This window comes from Botrytis deweyae, assembly GCF_014898535.1.
Source record: "Botrytis deweyae strain B1 chromosome Unknown BDEW_056, whole genome shotgun sequence".
Classification (NCBI taxonomy): Eukaryota; Fungi; Ascomycota; class Leotiomycetes; order Helotiales; family Sclerotiniaceae; genus Botrytis; species Botrytis deweyae.
This window is the reverse complement of record NW_024066263.1, coordinates 44714-66280: the sequence shown is the minus strand read 5'-3', so window position 1 is coordinate 66280 and position 21567 is coordinate 44714. Positions and strand designations below refer to the sequence as shown.

The following is a 21567-nucleotide window of genomic DNA, read 5'->3' as shown; positions in this document are numbered from 1 at the left end:
TAAGAATAATATTATTAAATTTTAATAGGTGATTGTAAGTAAGTTTCTTACAATCCTTAGCTATAAAACCAGTCTGCTTAAATTAATTATTCTCAGCTTATATAAACACACTATCCCCAATAATAAATATATTATTTATTTGAAATCCTATAATACCAAATCTAATTCCCTTATTATTAATATATAAAAGATAAAAGTTATATATAGATTATTGTATTTTAAGCTTTTTATAGTAATAGATATAATATATTCGGAACTAATGGTTTTCTGTTTTAGGAATACTATATAATAATTTAATAACTAATAAAATTATATTAATTGATAAATCTATTTCTTCCAGAATATAAATATAAAAAGTGCGATACAAGTTCGAAATGGATTAAATATATATCTGAATAATATTTCGAATATATATCTCTATGCTTGTTTTTCGAATACTTATAGCTAATAAAACTAGAATGTGTTAATATAATTATTAAATTGTTGGGGATTATATTAATATAAATATTTTATTAATATTATTATATACTTGAATAACTAATTTCAATTTGCGGAATTTAATATTTATTTCTTTATTCTTAATTTTATTAATAAATTACAATTTGAAAATATATATATCAAAAGGAATATTTGAAAGTGATATAATCTTGAATATACTTTTAGCTATCAATTCATCAATTTCTTTTTTTCTGGATTTCTTATATATAATAAAATCCTTAGGATTAGTAGTAAAATATTTAAAATAGTAATTCTGTATATAAGCTTGAATTTGAGGTATAACTATTTATAGAAAAGATGTTGAAGTAGGAATCTGGTTGTTTTTGAATAAATCTAAAAGAGGTTCCTTTGGATTTGTTATATGTGTAATTATTAAAGAAGGCGATATAATTTTGTTAGATTTTAGCAAAATTATTTTAGAATCAATATCATAATTAAGTTCCTTAATCTTCTCAATACATTCAGCTTCTAATTGCTTATAATATAGTTTTATCAATATAGACCTAAATCTTATAGGTTTATAAGGTAGATTAAAAATACATATCTTTCTTTCTATATTAATAAATAAAAAAGGTCCTTTCCACTCACTAATAACTATTCTATTATTCTCTCTTCAAATCAAAACCTTACTATTCAGTAATAAATTATAAAATACAATTATAAAGGATTTATTGTATATATTCAAGACTTCTTATATTTATATAAAACTATATAATCTACAAATCTTTATTATAGCTTTAAAGATCACAACAATACATTAATAAATAATAGATATTGAAAAGCTGATATCAATTATATAAAGAAATATTCCAAAAATAAATAAAGTAGGTATTAAATCATTAGATCTAGTAATATTATTAATTGCCTTTATAGCTATCTGGAATATAATTACCTTATAAATACCGAATTTATAAACTTCTTTATAAATAATTTCGTAAGATCTATATAATGGTATATAAAATCTTCTAATAATATTAATTAAATGATATACCTTTATAAGAACTATCTTTATCTAAATAAATATTAATATAACATATTATTGAAACTCTTTTTTAACAAAATTGATATCAGTATTATAAGTGATATACTCTAATAAATCAATATATATATCGATTTAATACTTACAAAGTTTATCCTATATATACTTTATAGATATATTGCTTAGTCATTAAATAGCTTAAAAGTATATAGCTTTATCAACAATATACAGAATCGGATTATTGTTGATATAAAGCACATTAATAAGTATAATATAATTGAATTTAAAATTCTTGTTGAGTAAAGAAAATTTGAATCTATTGAGCGATTTACTATAGATTTAATAATAGTAATAAAACTTAGTAAGCTATTTGATCACCTCAAAGTTCTCATTATACCCAGAATATTTAAACACCTTATAAAACTTATATATAAATAAATAGCCAAATTAATAATGAATTTATTACAATTCAACTTCAGTAAAATAATAATCATTACTATTAATAGAATAACTAATCAATTCTTCGATATTAATATTCCAAAGCAGAAATATATAATCAAATTATCGATATATAAAATAAATACCTTTAGATATAATAACAATATTATTAAGATTGTTATATTTAAATCTAAATCTATTTATATTAGCCAAAAAAAGCAAGAAGAGAAGATTGACTTTTATTATATTCTATTCTATTTCTTTAAATAAAAACTTAATGTAAAACGAACCAATAGAAGTTATTACTCCAATACTATACTAGACTATTACCTATTCAGCAATAGCTATATCGTACTCAACATCCTCAATCTTTTTCTATACCAAATACTGATTATATTTAATAGATAATCTCTTAACTATATCTATATCAATTATAATACTAAAGAATATATCAATACTATATCATTCGTTGTTTATAATAAATATCTCAACTATCAACTTATAAACACTTATAATATTATTGAAATCAATTGCTACTAAAAAATCATTATAAGTTTCTATAAAAATAAAGAATATCCTAAAAACTTTATCAAAATTACTTGTATCAATAAGATACTGATTAATAAGATAATTATTATTATTATTACTATTATTATTTTGATTATCTTTTTATTCAATATCAATAACAAACTGCTTATATCGTTTCATAAAACTCTTATTATTGAGATTATTATATTTAATATAATAATCTGTTTTAAATTAATCTTTTTCCTTTTATATATACTTATAGTATCTATAGCTCTTCTTTTTATAATCAGAAAAATAATAATCATTCTTGTTTTTATTAGTTGGTATAAAGAAAGATTATTGTTTGATATATTTATTATAAGATTTCTGAAAGGAGAAGCTTAAAGATCTATTATTATAAAAATATTAATTTGTAAGGAATATCTCAAGTAATATATCTCATCGATTTATAAGAAATATCTTAAACGATATATCCTATTTCGAAAATGCTTTTCGATAAGAATTAATAGTTTACTTAATTTGATTAATAAGCTTTATAATAATTGAATGAGGATTGTATATTATAGAATAATATTTTGGAATACTATTATATATAGATAAGATCCTAATATAATGTAATTAAAAGTTATATATATTTCTGAAAATAGTATACTGAATAAAGTATAAATCCGTAATTATTGTATTAAATACTTTTTGAAATTTCTTAATCGAATTTTTCTTAATATAATTCTTGAAAGTAATTCTATTCTATTTGAGAAATATATTTCGCTAATATTCAGATTCTTTGAAATTGTTAATTATTATTTCATATACATCCTTATATATTTCAAAAAGAATACTGAAATTAGCTTAATAAAAATCTCTAGTTACATCTAAGAGTATAATCGAAAAGGCTATTAGAATTATTTTGGTTAATATAAATATCCTACAGCAATACTCTACAAATATAAAGATCTTCAACTAAAAAGAATCATCAATACCCTTATATCTATTATTATTTCTATAAATCTTAAAAAAATTAATAAGACAACAATTCTGATTACATTAATTATTTTCCTAATAATTAGAACGATTATAATAATCCCTATTCCTATTATTTCTGTTATTACCTCTATCATCACTTCTATTGTTTCTATTACTATTATTATTTTAATTATTACTATTATTATTATTATTATCTGAATTATTATTATTGTTAGATGATCCTACAGAAGTATTAATCGATAAAACCCTTGAACCTAGTAAAGATGTATTTCGTGTATTCCCAGATTGGAATAGAGATTGGAATAGAGCTGGTTCTTCTATTATATTAAAAGAAAGGATTGATACAACTTTGCTAGATTTTGATAAAATTAATTGATCAGTCGTATCACCATCCTTAGATTCGGAAGATTTGATTTATAGTTTTGGATTGAGTTCAATAAAAAGATAAGCTTATTTTATTGATACAAATAGTTGTATTTTAGTAAACTAATATTCCAGGAATTGATTTATAATCCAATCGTAATATTTACTATGATTAAATATTTTCATAAGAGTATTCTCAATACTTATATTAATATCAATATAAACTCCACAATATTGTAAGATTATATGAAAGTTATATAATATCAGTTTATTAATATTCCTTAATATATTTTTATAAATATAATCGAAATTGAATATAATTATATTCTAAAGAGATATATTAATAATTCCTATATTCGAATATATAGTCTTTCTAAAAAGAAAGTATTTATTAATATAATGCTTTATTTCTAATCTGAATATATATTCTTTATAGAATTATCTAGCTTTATTGAAATCCTTTAAAAAAGTATAATTCTAAAGTTCTTCTTTGAATTCCAAATCCTTAATTTCCTAAGCTTTTTTTTCTTCAATTGATATTTTGTTAAAAGGAATATAAGGGTTAGGAAAAATGATAAAATGAGGATAAGGAGGAGTATTGATTAGATTTAGATCTCTATAAAAGGAAATACTGAAATCTATTTATAGAGAATCAGTATTATCGATTATTGTATCGATATATCCTTCTATACTAATAGATTGATCAAATAGAACCAGTTTTTTACTAGTATCAGGTTTCTTATCAACTTCGAATTTCTTGCCGACTTGTTTAAAACTAGTATTAATATTTGCTTGGAATGTTATAATGGAAGTAAAAGAAATAAGAGTAAAAAGGTATTTCGAATAAGTAAGTAATTTGTGATATTATTAATTAGTATTAATTTGAGAGAGATACAAAAGATATAGTTTCTACTATATATAGGCCCCTAAATATCTATTTGTATTCAATCTAAGGAGCTAGCTAAATGAGGGAAATAGTAGGCCTTATATAGGCACTACTGAAAGAGCTAGTCTCCTTCGCTTTCGCCTAATAATCTTAATACAGTTGCCTTTGTATTGAAGTGAATCCTTTGAAGTGAATTCCCTTGAATGAATTCCCTTGTCCATATAAAGATAGAAATAATATCGATTTTATTAAAGTATTTTATTTTCTTTAAGTTATTTAGAGATTTTTTAATCAGCAATAACAAATATCAGTCTTTTACGAACAAATTATTCAGAACTCTATAATCAATACAAAAACGGAGGTTTTTATTAGTTTTTTTGATAAACAGAATAAAAAACACAACAAACGAAAAGCTAAAACGAATAAATCTCTTTTTCAGGTTTTCTTTCAGTTATTCTTTCAAAACTTCAAATTTAGTTTGGGATATAGTATATAAAACTCTAAAGGGTAATATAACTTTCTTTTAGAATCAGATTTTATGATTGTGAAATCAATATAATAATAATTTGTTAATGTTCTATAAGAAAAATATATTTTTCTAGTTTCGAAATTTAGATAGAAGATTATTTGGATTGAATTTTTTCTTTTTATTTAAGATATTATCAATTTATTTAATAAAGATTTGAAATATTTTATATTTTTAATGGGTATATATAAAACAAGCTTTTAAAAAGATTATAATTATATCTTTATTCTTCAGATCTTCAAGGTAATCTAATAGATATATAGATTAGATTTTTAGAAAAATGTTAAAAAGAACTTTTATTTGGAATAGGCAGGATGGAATATTATAGAATTCATAGTAATATAAATTATCAAATTGAAATAAATTTATTACAAAATCGATATAGGGATTATACTTCTTAAATCAAACTATACTTAATATTACAGGATAATAAACTAATTCAATTATATACAAAATAATTCTTTTTTTGATATAATCATTAATTCTAAATCTAATACAAATATAGAATATAATCTGATTTTCAGATAGAATTTTGTTATTGAATTTAATAATTTTGAAGGTAGTAAATAATTTATATTTAGAAATCTTTTGGAATAATATTTAGTTTTGATTAGTAAAAGCAATCCCTTTATAATTATTATTTATTATAATATAAATTGAAAAAATATTTCTTCCTAAAAGTAGGGTAATAGATAGGATTATTAAATTCGTACAATTATTTAATTCATTTTTTAAGGGTAATCCTTAAATGATAATAACAAATAAATGGAATTTATGTAGAGAGTTGTTTTAGTAGTGATTTAAATCAAACAAATTCTATTTCCTAATCTGAACAAACTAGTTGGAGAATAGGGTAATAATTATAGCAAAAAGCAAAACGGGGATTGAATAGATATTCTGCCTTTTAATAGACTTCTCAAGGCAAGGTTATATCTAGGGGAATTAGAAGTTTTAATTTTAAATTAAATAAAATAAATATCGGAATATAAGTAATTACGAATTAAATAGCTGGCAAAGTTACAATAATAATATTTTTCTTATTCCTTTTAGAATAAATTATTATTAATAATATAATATTAAAAGCTAAAATCTATAGAATCTCCTCCCTAAACAAATAAAAAAAATGGTTTTACTTATATGAAAAAGTTGGATTAACAAATTACAGGTAAATTCAAATAATAGAATGAGAATTCTTTTCCCAACGGAAATTAAAACAATAAAACAATTTCAAGAATTTATTACTAATACTAACAAAAACCGAGTTATTAAGTTAGTACAAATAAATAGAATATGTCCTGAAAATTATAGGATAAGATAAATTAATAAAATAGTATATTTTATAATTCTCAAAAGATTTTTTAAAAGAAGAGTAAAATTAGAATAATTATTAGATATTTTATTTTCTAGAATTAATTTCTAAAATTTAGCAAAATAAATATTAAAATCGAGATATGGTTTATTTAAATTAGATATAATTAATTTTAAAATATTTTATTTGTAATTAAAAATCTCTAAAACTATTTTGTTAAATATTTCAAAAATAGATTATAATTAATAAATTATAGATATTATAAAATAATCTTAAAAAGAATTAATTTGTAAACTCTCCCAATAAATTTTTTAATAATATAAATTAAATAAATAGAAATAATAAAAAAACAATTAGAATTTGAGCTTATTTTTATATATATCTATTAAATAAATTTTTGTAAATCAAATTAAAAATTATTAAATTTTTTAAAATTAGGGATATATTTATTTAGGTGGATAGTAATAAATAAAATAAATATAATAATATCAAATTGTTTAAGAATAGATTTAGTAAATATTATTTCAAAAAGTATAACAGGAGTAGATATAGATTTAGTGAGACAATTAAATAAATGGATATTTTATACAGTAATCTATTTATATAGAGAGGCTTTAATATATTTCTTAACAAATACTTCTCGAATCTTGTATTCGAGAAATAAGATAATCTTTTTTAATTTGATAATATATATAATTATTAATTAGAGGTATTAGTATTAAGCTTAAAAATCCTCTGCTATAATTATACTGAGTTTAAAGGTATTTTTTAAGTAATTGGGTGGGTGTAGAGTTAATATCACTATTATAATAATATTAGTAGGAGTTATATAATATTATAAAACAAATAAGCAAAATCAGGAATCTATATTCAACAGTGCTAAGAATAATAGGTATAGGGTATAGATTAAGATGTAGTTTAAGAGTTACAATATAGGATTTTCAATATAAAGATATATAGAGTTTTTACTTATAAGCTAGTCTAACAGGGGCCTAGCTTATCGCTTATCATCACGTGTAATCCATACCGGGACAACAAAAATAGAAATGTAAAAAAGTAAAGATTAAAGAAAAGGAATAAATAGGAAAGAGATGAAATAGAAAATAGATTAAATAGAGGAAATAGAAGAAGAAAAGACATAGCGAAGGAAGAATTTCGCTCTCGCTCTCGCCCCCTCGCCTTCGTCGCTCCACACTCCCGTGCCCCGAGTCGTAACCTAGTATATCGAGAAGAGCAGGAAAGCGATAAGAATACTACCTACCCCCTTCAACCTACTTACCTATCATCCCACTCTACACCAACCCACCCTCCTCACACTCTTTACACTCCTTCTCCTCATCACTCTCCTCACCCTCCTCACACCCGCCTCACCCCCTCCTCCCTCCTCACCTCCTCACCCTCCTCACCTCCTCACCCGCCTCACCCTCTCACCACCCTCCTCACCCTCCTCACCCACCCTCCGCACCCTCCTCACCCTCCTCACCTCCTCACCCGCCTCACCCTCCTCACCCTCCTCACCCTCCTCACCCTCCTCACCCTCCTCACCCTCCTCACCCTCCTCACCCTCCTCACCCTCCTCACCCTCCTCACCCTCCTCACCCTCCTCACCCTCCTCACCCTCCTCACCCTCCTCACCCTCCTCACCCTCCTCACCCTCCTCACCCTCCTCACCCTCCTCACCCTCACTACCAACTATCTCCCTACCCCTATCTAGATATCCATCAATCTATCCATCAATTCATCATTCTCGCTAATCGATTAATACTACATATATCTCTCTCTATTCTTTATTCTCTATTTTTTATTATATCTATCTATCTATTTATCTATCTATCTATTTTCATATTATTTAGATTTAGCTATCTATCTATCTAGCTATCTATCTATCTATTATTCATTACCCTCTTTATATTCATATTCATATCCAATTAATAAAATCGTAATATTCAGGTTCAATTAACTTACTCACTAACTTACTCATCTACTACTCACTCAATTCATTAGAATATAAAATTCAATAATCATCCTCAAAAGATCTTTCTTATTATCTTTTCTTATCTCATCGCATCTATTCTACTCTAGTCCTAACATCTACAATTCCTCTTTCAATTCTCTCGCAAAAACTTTATATTGGTATCCATTACAATCATTCTCCATTCTCTCATTCTTCCCCAGACTTCTTTTCCTTCCATTTCTACATCTCCATCTTACCCTCCCTTTCCTCAACTTTCGTCTTCACCTCATCTTAGAAAAGAATGACAAATTCAAACTCCTAAACACCCATCTAACGCAATAAAGAATCTCATCGAACAAAAAACGCCTGCAATTTTGTGGGATATGTACATGCAAGCGTGAAAAAAGTGGTATTCATATTATACAATCGGCATTGAAAGATATGAAAAGAAGCGATAAAAAGAATGACATAAACATTAAATATTGAATTGTGTATGCGTGTGTATGCACTGAAAACTCGAGGTCGAATATGAACTATAATTGATTTTTGATTCTGAAAAAAAGTAGAATCCTCGAGATGAAATATCTTCGCCGATATGAGCTTCGAAATGCTAATAGACGTCGAAAATGACGTCAGGCTTCAATATAGGAAAGAAGTATTAACTCCAAATTGAGCTAAACGTATTTTGATTTTTCGATGTTTTTGATTTATGCAGCACCTGTTGCTGGGTAATACCAAGCACATACTGCAATAATTCTATTAAATGTTAGTATAAAGATATCACCCAAGGAATGAATTCAAACTTACATGTAAAGACATTGTAAAAGCATTCCTTCCAACCAATGACTTTTACCATCACCAATCAAATAATTGACTAGTAAAATAGCCACAAATAAAACGGCAACTTGGAAACCATCGAAACTCAAGTTCATAGCATCATTGCCCATGATCCATCCGATAACAACCAGTAACGGAATGAGGAACAAAGCAACTTGCATACTAGATCCAACAGCTACACCTATTGCAAGATCCATTTTATCCTTGCAAGCAACAGTTACAGCAGTAGCATGCTCTGCAGCATTTCCAACGATAGGTAAAAGGATAAGACCAACAAATTCTTCCGAGATAGCACCACCTTCAGTAATTGCACTGATACTATCAACCATGAATTCTGCACAAAGTCCAATGATAGCAGTACAAATTGCAAGAGTCGCCCAAGCAACCAAGATGTGTAATTGTGCTTCTTCAGCTTCTTCCTCTTCATCTTCCTCGTGTGCGTTTGGGTTGATCAATTCATCGTTAGGTGGTCTCTCGGCAATATTTGCTCGACCAGGTCCTGCTCCAATTCCTCCAGCCTTGGCCAAACCCTTTGCAATTGCACCTTGTGGTAAAGCATGCTTGCGTGGTCTCATTGGTACCTTTTGACTCTCCTCATTGAACATGGTAGAATGAGTATGTAATTGAAAGTAAAGATAACCGATGTATACCACCAAGAGAATGACCGAAGTACCACGTGAAATAGCTGCAATTGGAGCATCGGTTGTTTCACTCCATAAATCGAAGGCGGTTGGAACAATGACACTAGCAATAGCCAAGGCCAACAAACTTGCAGCGGTTTGAGCAACGGTTTGGTTAAAGAATTGTTCCTCTCTTCGAAGTCCTCCAAAGAAGAAACACATTCCCATGACGAGTAATAAATTGGATAAAATACTACCAACCAAAGAAGTTTGAACAATGAGAACTTCTCCTTTGGCCAAGGCAATGATAGCGACAATCATCTCGACGGCATTTCTAATTCAAGTTAGTAAAGACCATAAATCGCCAGACATGATACATACCCAAAAGAAGCATTTAATAAACCTCCTAAACTTTCACCCACATGAAGAGCAATTTCTTCAGTGGCAAAACCCAACATCGCTGCCAGCGGTATGATGGCAAGAAAATTGACCACGAAAATAACAATTCCATTTACCCCACCAACGTAATTGAGTACGATACCGACTGGTGCAGCGATAAGTAAGACGTTGATCCAGGAATTGAAAATGGTATTCTGCAATTGACTCCTCAGGGTGAAGGGCGCGTGTTTTATATCCTTTCCTCGAAAGATTCCGCGTTTCTTCCTTTTCTCTTCACCATCGACTTCTTCCCTACCCTTCTTGGTAAATCTGCTCAGGAATCTCCGTCGTGCTTTTTCCTCTACACTCGGTTGCCTCGATGATTGTCTTCCAACAATTGTTGCTTCGGTACTTGGATCGCTAGGACGTCCACCATTATTTGTCGCCGACTTTTCTAAATCTTGCATTTCCATTGCCGTGCCAGCATTCTGTGAATTAAAAAATGGTGCTTGGCTCGCTGACGATCGTGGACCATTCTCGGTATTTATCGTTCTTAATGCAGGTTCTTCTAATCCTCTCAAAGCTTCTTCATCGGGAACTTGAGCGGGAAAGGTACTGCTCCGTCGAGTGGTTTTCGAAAAAGGATTCCATTCTGTTCCTGGACCATGCCATGCTTCTTGTCGCGCCGCTCGTTTTGTTGTATCTAGATTGAACATAATGGTAAGTACTGACCCATCAACAATTGGGAAGGAAAATCAGAATAAATAAGTGACAAATGTTGATACGGGCATGGACATGATAATCATTTGCAAAAGATGTTAGTGAGAAAAGGAATTGACTAACAAAGGTTATAATCGTTTGGAGCCATGTTTTGTATTATCAAGTTGACAAACAATGTATGGGGGGGGGGTTGATGATTCGAAACTTGACCTTTGAAGGTGGATCTTGGGACTAAATAATGGTCGTGGTCGTTGACGAGGTTGTGGTCGTATAAAATGAGGACTAGGGAGGGAGGGAGGGAGGGAGGGATGGAGGGCGGATAAGGCACAGTCAGGCTTTATTCCTGTAGACCCAATTGATGCTGATGGTGGTGCTAATGGTGGTGTTGATGTTGGTGCTGGTGCTGATGTTGGCGCTTCGATGATTGAAAAAACGAAACGGTGGATGACTGTGAAGAAGATAGAGTTGAGTTGAGAAGTGACACCCTTTTTTTCGTTCCCAGTGAGCTGATCGTTTTCCGAGACCAGAGTGATTTTGTTGATTGGAATTGGATGGTTCAGATCTAAGTTCCCATGCGTCGTCCGTGTACCTAGTAGGTGGTAGATACCGGTAGTCGTTGTTGATTTGTTGATTTTTTTGGGTAGGAAATGTGATAATTGTGGTAATTGTGGTAATTGTGGTAATAAGATTAAATTGATTGTATGGAGTCCTAGTACCTGGGTCTTCTTGACCAGGGGGTGTTTAATAATAAGAGATCCTTCACGAGAATCCAAAGGACAGAATAGTTATGTACCTAGGTACTTCTTGGATAGAGAGAAGATTTAATAACTTTATGTCTTCACAAGAGGCGAATTGAGATAACTGCCTTTGAGGAATTGAGTCCTTTCTCGACCTTTTTTTTGATGGGCAAATTTCAAGAGGTGGCTTAGATGTTGATGTTGGGATGGAGATTTGGATTTGGATTTGAATTTGATGATCTTTTTTATCTACGAGGTCGTTCCTAGAATAATTTGCCCCAGATATTCTGGCTGTGGAATGGTGAGCGTGAGAGTGAGTGTGGCTGGTGATCAATGGAAGGAAGGTTCCAGGTTCTCTTCGTAGGTTGATTTTTTAGAAGAACCTTACCAGGGAAAGAAAGACCTGTGGCCGAGAAGACGAGAAGACTAGAAGAGGCTGAGGTTGGATGTAGAATTCTAGATGGGCAAGGTGTGGAAAGTATGATGGTTGGTAAGAGAAGAGAAAGATTCACAAAACATTCAAGTGAGTGAAGTGAGTGATGTGAGTGAGGATTAAAAGATGTAAATTGTCAAGAGGATCCTTAATGTCTTGGCAAATTTCCTGCAGTTGTGCAGACCAGTTCACCCGTTCACCAACTTTCTTTGGTTCCGTGATAAATGCCTCATTAATGCTAATAAATGTGGTATGCTGGATGATGTTATCACGAACGACGACAAGTGAGGTTTGACGATGACGATGATGGTGACGATGATGCTTTTAAAGGATCATAAGATGGTAAATTGTCCAATGATATTGAGGTAGATGGTAGATAGTTTGCGCAAACCCAACCCAGTGCGTGGCACCAATGCGAAGTGATTGATATCTTTATTGTTATGATATTATGGTTTTTATGATATTATAACTGTCTAAATAATATTACTGTGTATATATTACTTGTATATATTACTGGTATATATCTACCAATACTTTACATCTAATGATGATTATATAAATTATTACTATTCATAGACAATACTTTCTTCCACAATCTATTAATAATCCATTAACAGACATTAACAGACATTAACAGACATTAACAATATATCAACAATACATCAACAATACATCAACAATACATCAACAATACAATCAATTCTAAATCTCGAGTCTCGAATCCCAAGTCCCAAATCCCAATGCCATATCCCATCCCATCCTTAAATCTCCTAAACATTCAAGCATTTACCCCTAAAACCAAGGAATCTTCCTCACAAAAATCAAGATTTCTTCTCTCCTCCAAAATCACCACACCATCACTTAAATCTTGATCTTCCCATCTTGGCGCATTTACACAAGAGAAGCCAATAATCTTGATTTTATCAAGCTTTTATCAATGAGATATTGGCATACATTAGTTTTGAACATCGGTAACGACACTTCATTACGGGTGATATTTGTACTACACTTCATCGTCTGCTATTGAGATTGGTGCTATATCTAGGAGGTACATACACTTTATATCGTACGACCGAGTACAGTTCGTTCTTCTCTATTTGATCAATACAAAGTAGAAAACTTCAATCCATCGACAACAACACATACAGTATTTCGTACAAGATATCAAACCAACTCTCCATCATCAATACAATCCCTATAACATCTCCATCAATCACAAACAAGCGCCCTCTTATGTGATGACGACGACATTATAATTACCCCTTAAGCCAAACCCCCCACATCCATGAACGCTTCTCCCGGGGTCGCATATCGGTCGCTGCAAGCTTGTTACTCCATATCATTTCCTCGGTGCTGCATACATGATACATATCGTACACATTTCTTGAAATGGAATTGGAATTTCAATCTGAATCTGTGCTCACTAACATTGGTGCAGCGGCTGACCTCCCTCATGAATCAACGGCGACATCAATATTACCGCAAAAAAATGATCTAGTCGTTCAAGGTTTCTTCATTCAATGCGGGGACTGAACTGGGACGGGGATAAACAATATCCTATCCATTCCATCCTATCGTATCGAAACATCCGTCCCGTGCTGTGGTTTAATAAAGTTCCCACCTCGCTCTTCCACCGACTTGTCGATAGGCTATCATTGACAAAAAAATTCAACATAGCCACACAACCATTGCTGAAAATCCATTCCCTCCGTCCACTTTTGCCCACATCACACATCACATATCACACATCACCACATCGCCAATTCAAATCCTCATCCCCGTCAATCTATCTCCATCAATATCAAATCATGACACACTCACGTGATACAATCCATACACACGCAACACAACTACCGGGAACTACCGAACGCGTTACAAGTCGTGACTCGTGGCAAATCCTGAGATCGAATCATACGTACAGAGAGATGAAACATCATCCCATACTACCGACAAGTTTGGTCTTGGGTTGCAGATCGCTTCTGTACTGAGAATTGGTCGGTACCTATGAATTGTGAAGAAGAAATGGGGGCCAGGAACAGGATTTCAGTATCATGGATTTCATGTGATGTGGCTGTGATATTGCGGGTCTGTATGTGGCTGATGAATGATGAATGATGAATGATGAATGATGAATAACGAGTGGCTAGGTACGAGTAGTCGGGTATACATTACGAGGGCGTGTTTTTGATGATTGCCGGGCCCGTGCACAACCCAAAACCGTGCGATATCAAGAATACATTCTCAGCTTTTAAATCTTTTAAATTTAATTAAAATTCAATTATTTTATATAAATCATTAAATTATATTTTATAAAGATTAATAAAGTAAAGAGATATATTCACAAATATTTAAAATTAATCGAAAAGAGGTATTTAATGGAATTAGATAGACAATTATATGTATGACTGAAGTTATTATTATTCAAGAGGAAGTAGTATATTAGAATTATAAATTTTCGAAAAGAATTATAAGATATATACAACAATATATACGAAATCGAAACGAATTGAATAGTATATATAATAAAACTAGATAATCTTTATTAGCTGATATATCGAATATTGAAAATAGATATATTTGAGAATAGTAATCTTTTTTGGGATTATATGAATAACAAATGCTAGTTTTTATGGTTAAAGCAATTTGAAGTAGTAGAATACTATCTACAGATCAATATACTTTGAATTAGAATAAAATGTATAAGAAAAAGATTTATGTTTCAATTTTTTGGAAGATTATATATGTGAATTATCTTTCTTATATTATATTTACAAAAAAGCTATAATTAAATATAGGATATTGGAAAAAAAGGGTTATAGGAGTTACAGATTTATAAAAAATATTAAGAAAAACCTTTGAGAGAGTTATATTTATTGATATAATTATAATATACAATTTTGAAGAAGATATTTATAGAATGTGGTATATCTTAGAAGAATACAAATATAAAGATATAAAACAAGCTTTTACTTTGAATCTACAATATGGCTGTAATCAGTTCTTTGGGGGTATATATCTAGGAAAGTGTTTTGGATTATGCATTATATATATAACTAAAATAGAGGAAGAGAAGAAGGAGGCTAAAGAGGAGTTGGAATAATTAAATTAAGAATACAATTTATTGTATATATTAGCCTTTGTAGGTAGTCAATAACAAAAAAAAAGAGAATATGATTTATAAGGGAAGAAGAAATCTGGATTTATTATTAGTAATATGATATATAAAAAGAGTATTGTATATAAAAGGGGGAATTGTAATAAAGAAGGGGTTAATTGGTATTGCTTTTTTAAAGGGTTTTTAAAATCTAAGCTTAAATTATGGATATAAAAGTTTAATAAAAGCAATAGTATGAATACTATATTGATATTGAATAATATATTAGTATATAAAGCTTCTTATATCAAGGAATTTATGAAAAAGTCCAATATTATAAATTTCAATTGGTTACCTCAATCTCCTGATATAAATGCTATAGAGTATATATAGAGGTATATATATATATAAATTCGAAAATAATGAGATACAGGTATTTATCCCTTAAATACAAAAGAAATACATAAAACTTGGAAAGAAGAATAATCTAATATATTTCAAGAAATTATTGATAATATTATTCTATATATTATAAAAGTATATAAACTTATTATTGAAAACCATAAAAATAACAACTTTTATGGTTGAATAATATTCTGGGAATAATCTTATTTTAATTTAGATTATAAGATTTATATAATAAAATTTCTTAGGGGAATAATATGATAATATATAGATTTATATGTGAGGTTGTTATTTTTCGAAGATTGATATTTTCGCTTATGGAAAGCGGCAATCATCAAAAACACGCCCTCGTATGCTGGTGGCCCATCAAATAAAATCGGTGAGCGGCGAAACTCTGGAAGAACTGAACCCTGAGCACAGAGCTACCTCGCATCTCGCATTATATCCGCACTACGATACACACAACACAACACACCACACAAACCATCCCGCAAGTAACGGTGAGTACCTACATATGGATAAGCCTTCCTGCGGGGTTACCTACAAACCCAAACCCAGATCCATGATGAGCTGTACATCGCATCCATCGTACCGTACGCAGAAGATTCCGTTTCCGAGCCTCAGTATCTACGTACTCAATCCATCTCGGTAGATATCTCCACGGACGGACGGACGGACGGTAAGCAGAGCACCTGGATGATATGGGAATCTGACGTGTCAGACAAACATGCTCGTTTTCGTTTCTCGTTTGAGTATGTATCGCGAGGCGATACCGACGAATCTTCTTTCTTTCTCTCTTTCGTTCTTTTGTTCTTTTCGTTTGGTCATCATATTGACAATCATAATCATAATCGTAATCTTCAGCTGTGAAGTATTTCAAATCTCAGTCAGCACTGGAGAATTCTCAAATCGTTCGTAAGTATATCCACATCGCTCGTGGCGTGGTAAGGCGAATCGAATGCAGGTGTGCGCGCGTGCGTGCGTTAAAATGACCCGAATCCAGTACCTTGGGCCGTAAGGCTGTGGATGCAGCTTGGTTGGGGTTTAGGTTTAGGTTGGGGTTGGAGTTGGAGTTGCCTCGTCTTATCTTTATTTTATTTTTATTTTTCATCGAGGTCTTTTTTGAGGCTTGGTTTGGGCGTGGGATTTTTTGGTTTGGGCGTTTCGAATGGTAGGTTGGTGTTGGAGGGAGGGAAGGAGGGGGGTTCAGGCAGCATGTTGAAGAGATTTTCATATGGGATTACCTACCTATGATATTGAGTGAGGCGAAGATGGAATGCGTGGCCAGATGGATTTGAAATGTGTAAGTGCTTTATGGGTTTTGGGGCTTGAGAGATGTTTTTTTTTTCGCATGTTAGATTTGATTAGTTAGAAAATCTTCCTGTTTTCTTGTATTGAAGATGTCGAGTCGAGTACCTAGTAGACTTGGAGTAGTTAATTTGCTCTCGCTCTTTCCACTTCTTAAATTAGCAACAAGTATGTAAGTACTTTGAAGTTCAGATTTCAATTCTAATGGTAAAAATACATTTATCGCTATGTTATATGCTATTCCTCTCTCTATATTTTAAGAAATTCCCTAGAACAACTACCATTCAAACCTTACAACTTACTACCTACCTATTCTCATCGTCTTTCCCCAGAAAATCCATCGATCATATCGCTATTAAGACATATCTCTTTCGAGAAGTCGACCCTATTGTTCGTCCCACGTACCACGCACGAGTCAAGTTGTATTTGATTCGGTCTAGATAGAATCTGTGTTTGAAATACTTAACTACCTACCTATCTAAAGACATCTCTTTAATAAGTAGAGTGTTAGAGGATCTCAAGTAGAATCAAGAATTAGTGAATGTGGAGTAACCTTACAAGTGTAATGATTCGAATCTTTGGATTTCCTTTATTCTGTCTGCAGGATCCATGGATGATATGTGTTGATGAGAATGTATGAGTATGTTATCTTGTTTTCCTCTCTAGCTTGTATTACGCTACTAATGATATCGTTTCTCAGTGGTTTATATGGGTACTAGGTAGGTATACCTAGATAGGTAAATACATAAGACAGCGAACCCTCAAAACATAGCAGTATGAATATTTGATATACTTGTATATCCCGTTCTTCTTGAGTAACGTGAGGATCTCACCAATGAACCTCCGACTGCGCATGCAATTCAGTTCGGAACTCCTCAATACCCAAATAAATTGATAAATGAATTGATAGACGACTCCGCCTTTTTAATCGTGGCTCGTTCGAACTCTGCCATTCATATTTCATGTTCATGTTCTGAAGGAAAGAAATTTGTATGTATGTATCGTTCTTTAATTTGATATCGTTCTACAACATAAGCCCCTTTCGAATTTTTTCGGTATCACCAACCTGAAACTATGAATTCTGTTGTACCACGAACCACAAGATACAAGATTGGATCGGAGGAAATAGAAAATGTGTTTTAAATCTCGAGTCTTCGTGATATCATTGTAGTTTTATTGAACTGGAAATTTCTCTTCTGCGTCGGAAAGAAGTGTTCCGTTTCACGAATAATATTGGTGAGAAATGGTTACACATACTTGCTTAAATTCCTGAGAGAACTACTAATAAGTGCTTCATGATACTACCTAGATAGATGATTCTCGTACCCAAAACATCGGTATTGCATGACAACCCGTCGTCTGAATATCTGCAAGTGCGGCTTGGAGATATTCACCAAATCGTAGAGGCATGCACAACATAGCCTTTTCTATATATAGGTATCCAATTTCGATCATATCAAACTCAACAAAATCGATAGGTATTTATACTATCGTCTCAAGTCACTCTTCGTCTAATGTTCTAACAGTCACCGAAAAATCTGAATGAGAAGGCTGTGGTATGGACTTGGACAAGACTGCGGTATCAATCTCAGGGCTTAGCATAGGAACTCTACGAGCTTCTAGTGCTTTTGAAAGGTTATATAGTTTCCTCGTCCCTTTGCCAAAAGAGATTCTGATCTACAATAAACACAACATACACAACATACACAGCATACACAGCATACACACAACTACTGAAAAATCCCTTCCTACACATCTCTACTACAATCCCACGACAAACGCCAAGTTCTCTAGACCCTATCGAATTCTCTTCATCATGATGAAGTTCCTCTTTCTCTTTCTCTTTGCTGCCACCATCCTGGCTCAATGTCCCGAACAATCCGAAGCAGGTCGAAGACTTTATCGCTGCGTCAATACAACCAGTGGTCAAGTGGCTGGTCATCCATCTCCCAAGAAACCAGCCGTCTATGAATATCTCGGTATCCCATTCGCGCAACCTCCTATTGGTGATTTGCGATTTGCTCCTCCACAACCATTTACTGGAAATGGATCTCTTAATGGTACAAATTTTGTAAGTTAGACTGACTATCTTTGGTGTATTTTTCAACACTCATTCTAATAATTAATAGGGATATACATGTCCAAAGCTTTTCTCCGATGAACTTTCACTCATCCCATCAAACTTCCCAGATGTAGTCGATAACTATACCGCTTCTGGTATTAGTATCCTCAATACCTTTACTCAAGCAGGTGATGGACCTAGAAACAATGAAGATTGCTTAACACTCAATGTTTGGGTTCCCAAACCCGCTCAAGCCCCAGTCGTTGGAACCAAAAAAGCAGTCATGATTTGGATCTATGGCGGTGCTTTCAGAGATGGCGCGACTGAATCGCATATTTATGATGGCTCGACTCTTGTGGATCAAGAAGATGTAATTATGGTTAGCATCAAGTAAGTTTCTCTTTTCCATCATCATCAATTCGATCGTCGCTAATAATTCAAAGTTACCGTGTAAACATCTTTGGTTTCTCTGGTGATTCAACAGGTCCAACCAGTAATTATGGAATGCTCGATCAACGACTCGCCATCGAATGGGTGTATAACAACATTGCCAATTTTGGAGGTGATCCATCTCGCATCACTCTCTTTGGTCAATCGGCAGGAAGTTGTTCCATCGACTATTATTCCTACGCTTACCCACAAGATCCCATCGTCTCGGCTATGATCATGCAATCCGGTACCATCCCCGCTCTTCCCACCTTCTCCTCCTCCGAAGCCTTCTCTTCCTGGCGCAATACTTCCTCATCCCTCGGCTGCGGCGACGCCTCAGTCGACCCCGACTCTGTCATCCAATGCATGCGCAACCCCAATCTCACCACGGCCGCCATCCTCCAAATCGCGCACCTCCACACCTTCCTCCCCTCCATCGACGAAACTCTCGTCTTCTCCGACTACCCCGCGCGCGCCGCCGCAGGAAACCTCACCACCCTCCCCCTCCTCATCGGCAACACCAACAACGAAGCCGCCGTCTTCGCCGCCCAATCCCTCATGTCCAGCCACCCCATCGACATCCCCCAAATGACCAACTCCACCTTTGCGTGTCCCGCCGCCGCGCGCGCAAACGCAAGCGCAGCCGCTGGGGCCACAACATGGAGATACCGCTATTTCGGGGACTTTCCCAACCTGCAAATCCTGAAGGGCGTGGATGCCGGCGCCTTCCACATCACGGATGTCTATAGCGTTTTTGGCACGTGGCCAACGGGACCGGGCATCACGGGCGCGGGAAAAGAACAGGTTTTGCTGGGGATGTATATGAGAGGTGCGTGGGCGGCTTTTGCAAAGGATAGTCAGCAGGGCTTGAGTGATTATGGATGGCCGGTTTATAAGCCTGAGGAGAAGACGGTGGTGAGATTGGGTTGGAAGAATTCTGTGGAGTTGGTTTTGGATCGTGCGGAGGTTTGGGATAGTACTTGTTAGTTTGGGATGGGGATGGGGATTTGTAATGGAATTTGATGGGGAGTTTGTCTGACATATTCGCGAGACTTTATGGCATCTGCTATGCTAGAAGGGATTTAAAGCAGTTTCAGTTTCAGTTTCATTTTCAAACATCATAACTTAGATACAAGATTTTAAATCTTTACAATGGGAGATGGAACACAACACGGGATAACACAGCACAAGATAGGATGGATGGATAGATGGATGTGATACAATTCATAACCTTGCCTTGCATTGCGTTTGCCTCTTCTTGAGATATCGATATCGATATCGATATTGATAGCGATGGTGATGGCGTTGAAATATACATACCTATATACATACGTTATATACTGGATGATTTCATTTTACATACTTACTTACTTATGGATTTGTATGTTTTGATATGGGTTTGGGTTTTTGAGTTGAGGATTGTGATTTTAGGAGGTTTTAGTAGACGGTTGGCTTATATTTTTATATGCTATTTTATATATAGGTACTCTGTATAGGTAGGTAGGTAGTTTTAGATTCTACATCTTTTTATCTTGGGAAAAAGGAAAAGAAAAGAGGGATATATATACGAGCCCGTTCGGATCGATTTTTTAGATAATATAAAACTATATTTGTTAGTAATATAAGGGTTTATTAAATGCAGATATAGTTTAATAATTTATATGAATAATAAAATTGACAAAAGTGTTTTATTAAATACTGATGTTGAGTTATTAAAAGCTAGAAAATGTAGATTAATAAATTTGAAATTTGTATAGTAATTTTGTTAAATCTGTAATGAAGCTCTGATTAGTACTAGTGAGATTTCTGTCTTATATAGAACTCTTCCCCTTAGAGTTAGTTATACTATACTTAATACGATAGTCCTCCTTATACTCTTACTTTCTACGCTATACTTTTTATTTTATTCCCTATAGAGTCATACTTCAAACATTTTACTCTATATTTTATAGACCTATAATAATCTATAAGATTAGATTAAATCATTAGTTAAATAAAAACACTATGCCTATATTAGTAATAAATTGAAAAAACGATCCGAACGGGCCTTAAGATTATTTCTAGATAGGATTTGGGATT

At 32.4% G+C, this 21567-nt stretch overlaps 2 protein-coding genes across 2 annotated transcripts; one reads left to right on the top strand and one right to left on the bottom strand.

Annotated features, from left to right (window-relative positions):
• Positions 1-9172: 9172 nt before the first annotated feature.
• On the bottom strand, positions 9173-11168 carry EAE98_011971 (uncharacterized protein; the record flags this gene model as incomplete). The annotated part of the gene is made up of 4 exons (XM_038959595.1): positions 9173-9221; positions 9273-10256; positions 10304-11003; positions 11144-11168. The coding sequence occupies 4 exons, from the start codon at positions 11166-11168 to the stop codon at positions 9173-9175; spliced, it is 1758 nt and encodes a 585-aa protein (XP_038804019.1).
• A 7199-nt stretch (positions 11169-18367) lies between these two features.
• On the top strand, positions 18368-20475 carry EAE98_011970 (uncharacterized protein; the record flags this gene model as incomplete). The annotated part of the gene is made up of 4 exons (XM_038959594.1): positions 18368-18475; positions 18524-19068; positions 19127-19449; positions 19503-20475. Exons 2-4 carry the CDS (start codon positions 18556-18558, stop codon positions 20473-20475), a joined length of 1809 nt encoding a protein of 602 aa, XP_038804018.1. The 5' UTR covers positions 18368-18475; positions 18524-18555.
• Between the last annotated feature and the right edge of the window lie 1092 nt (positions 20476-21567).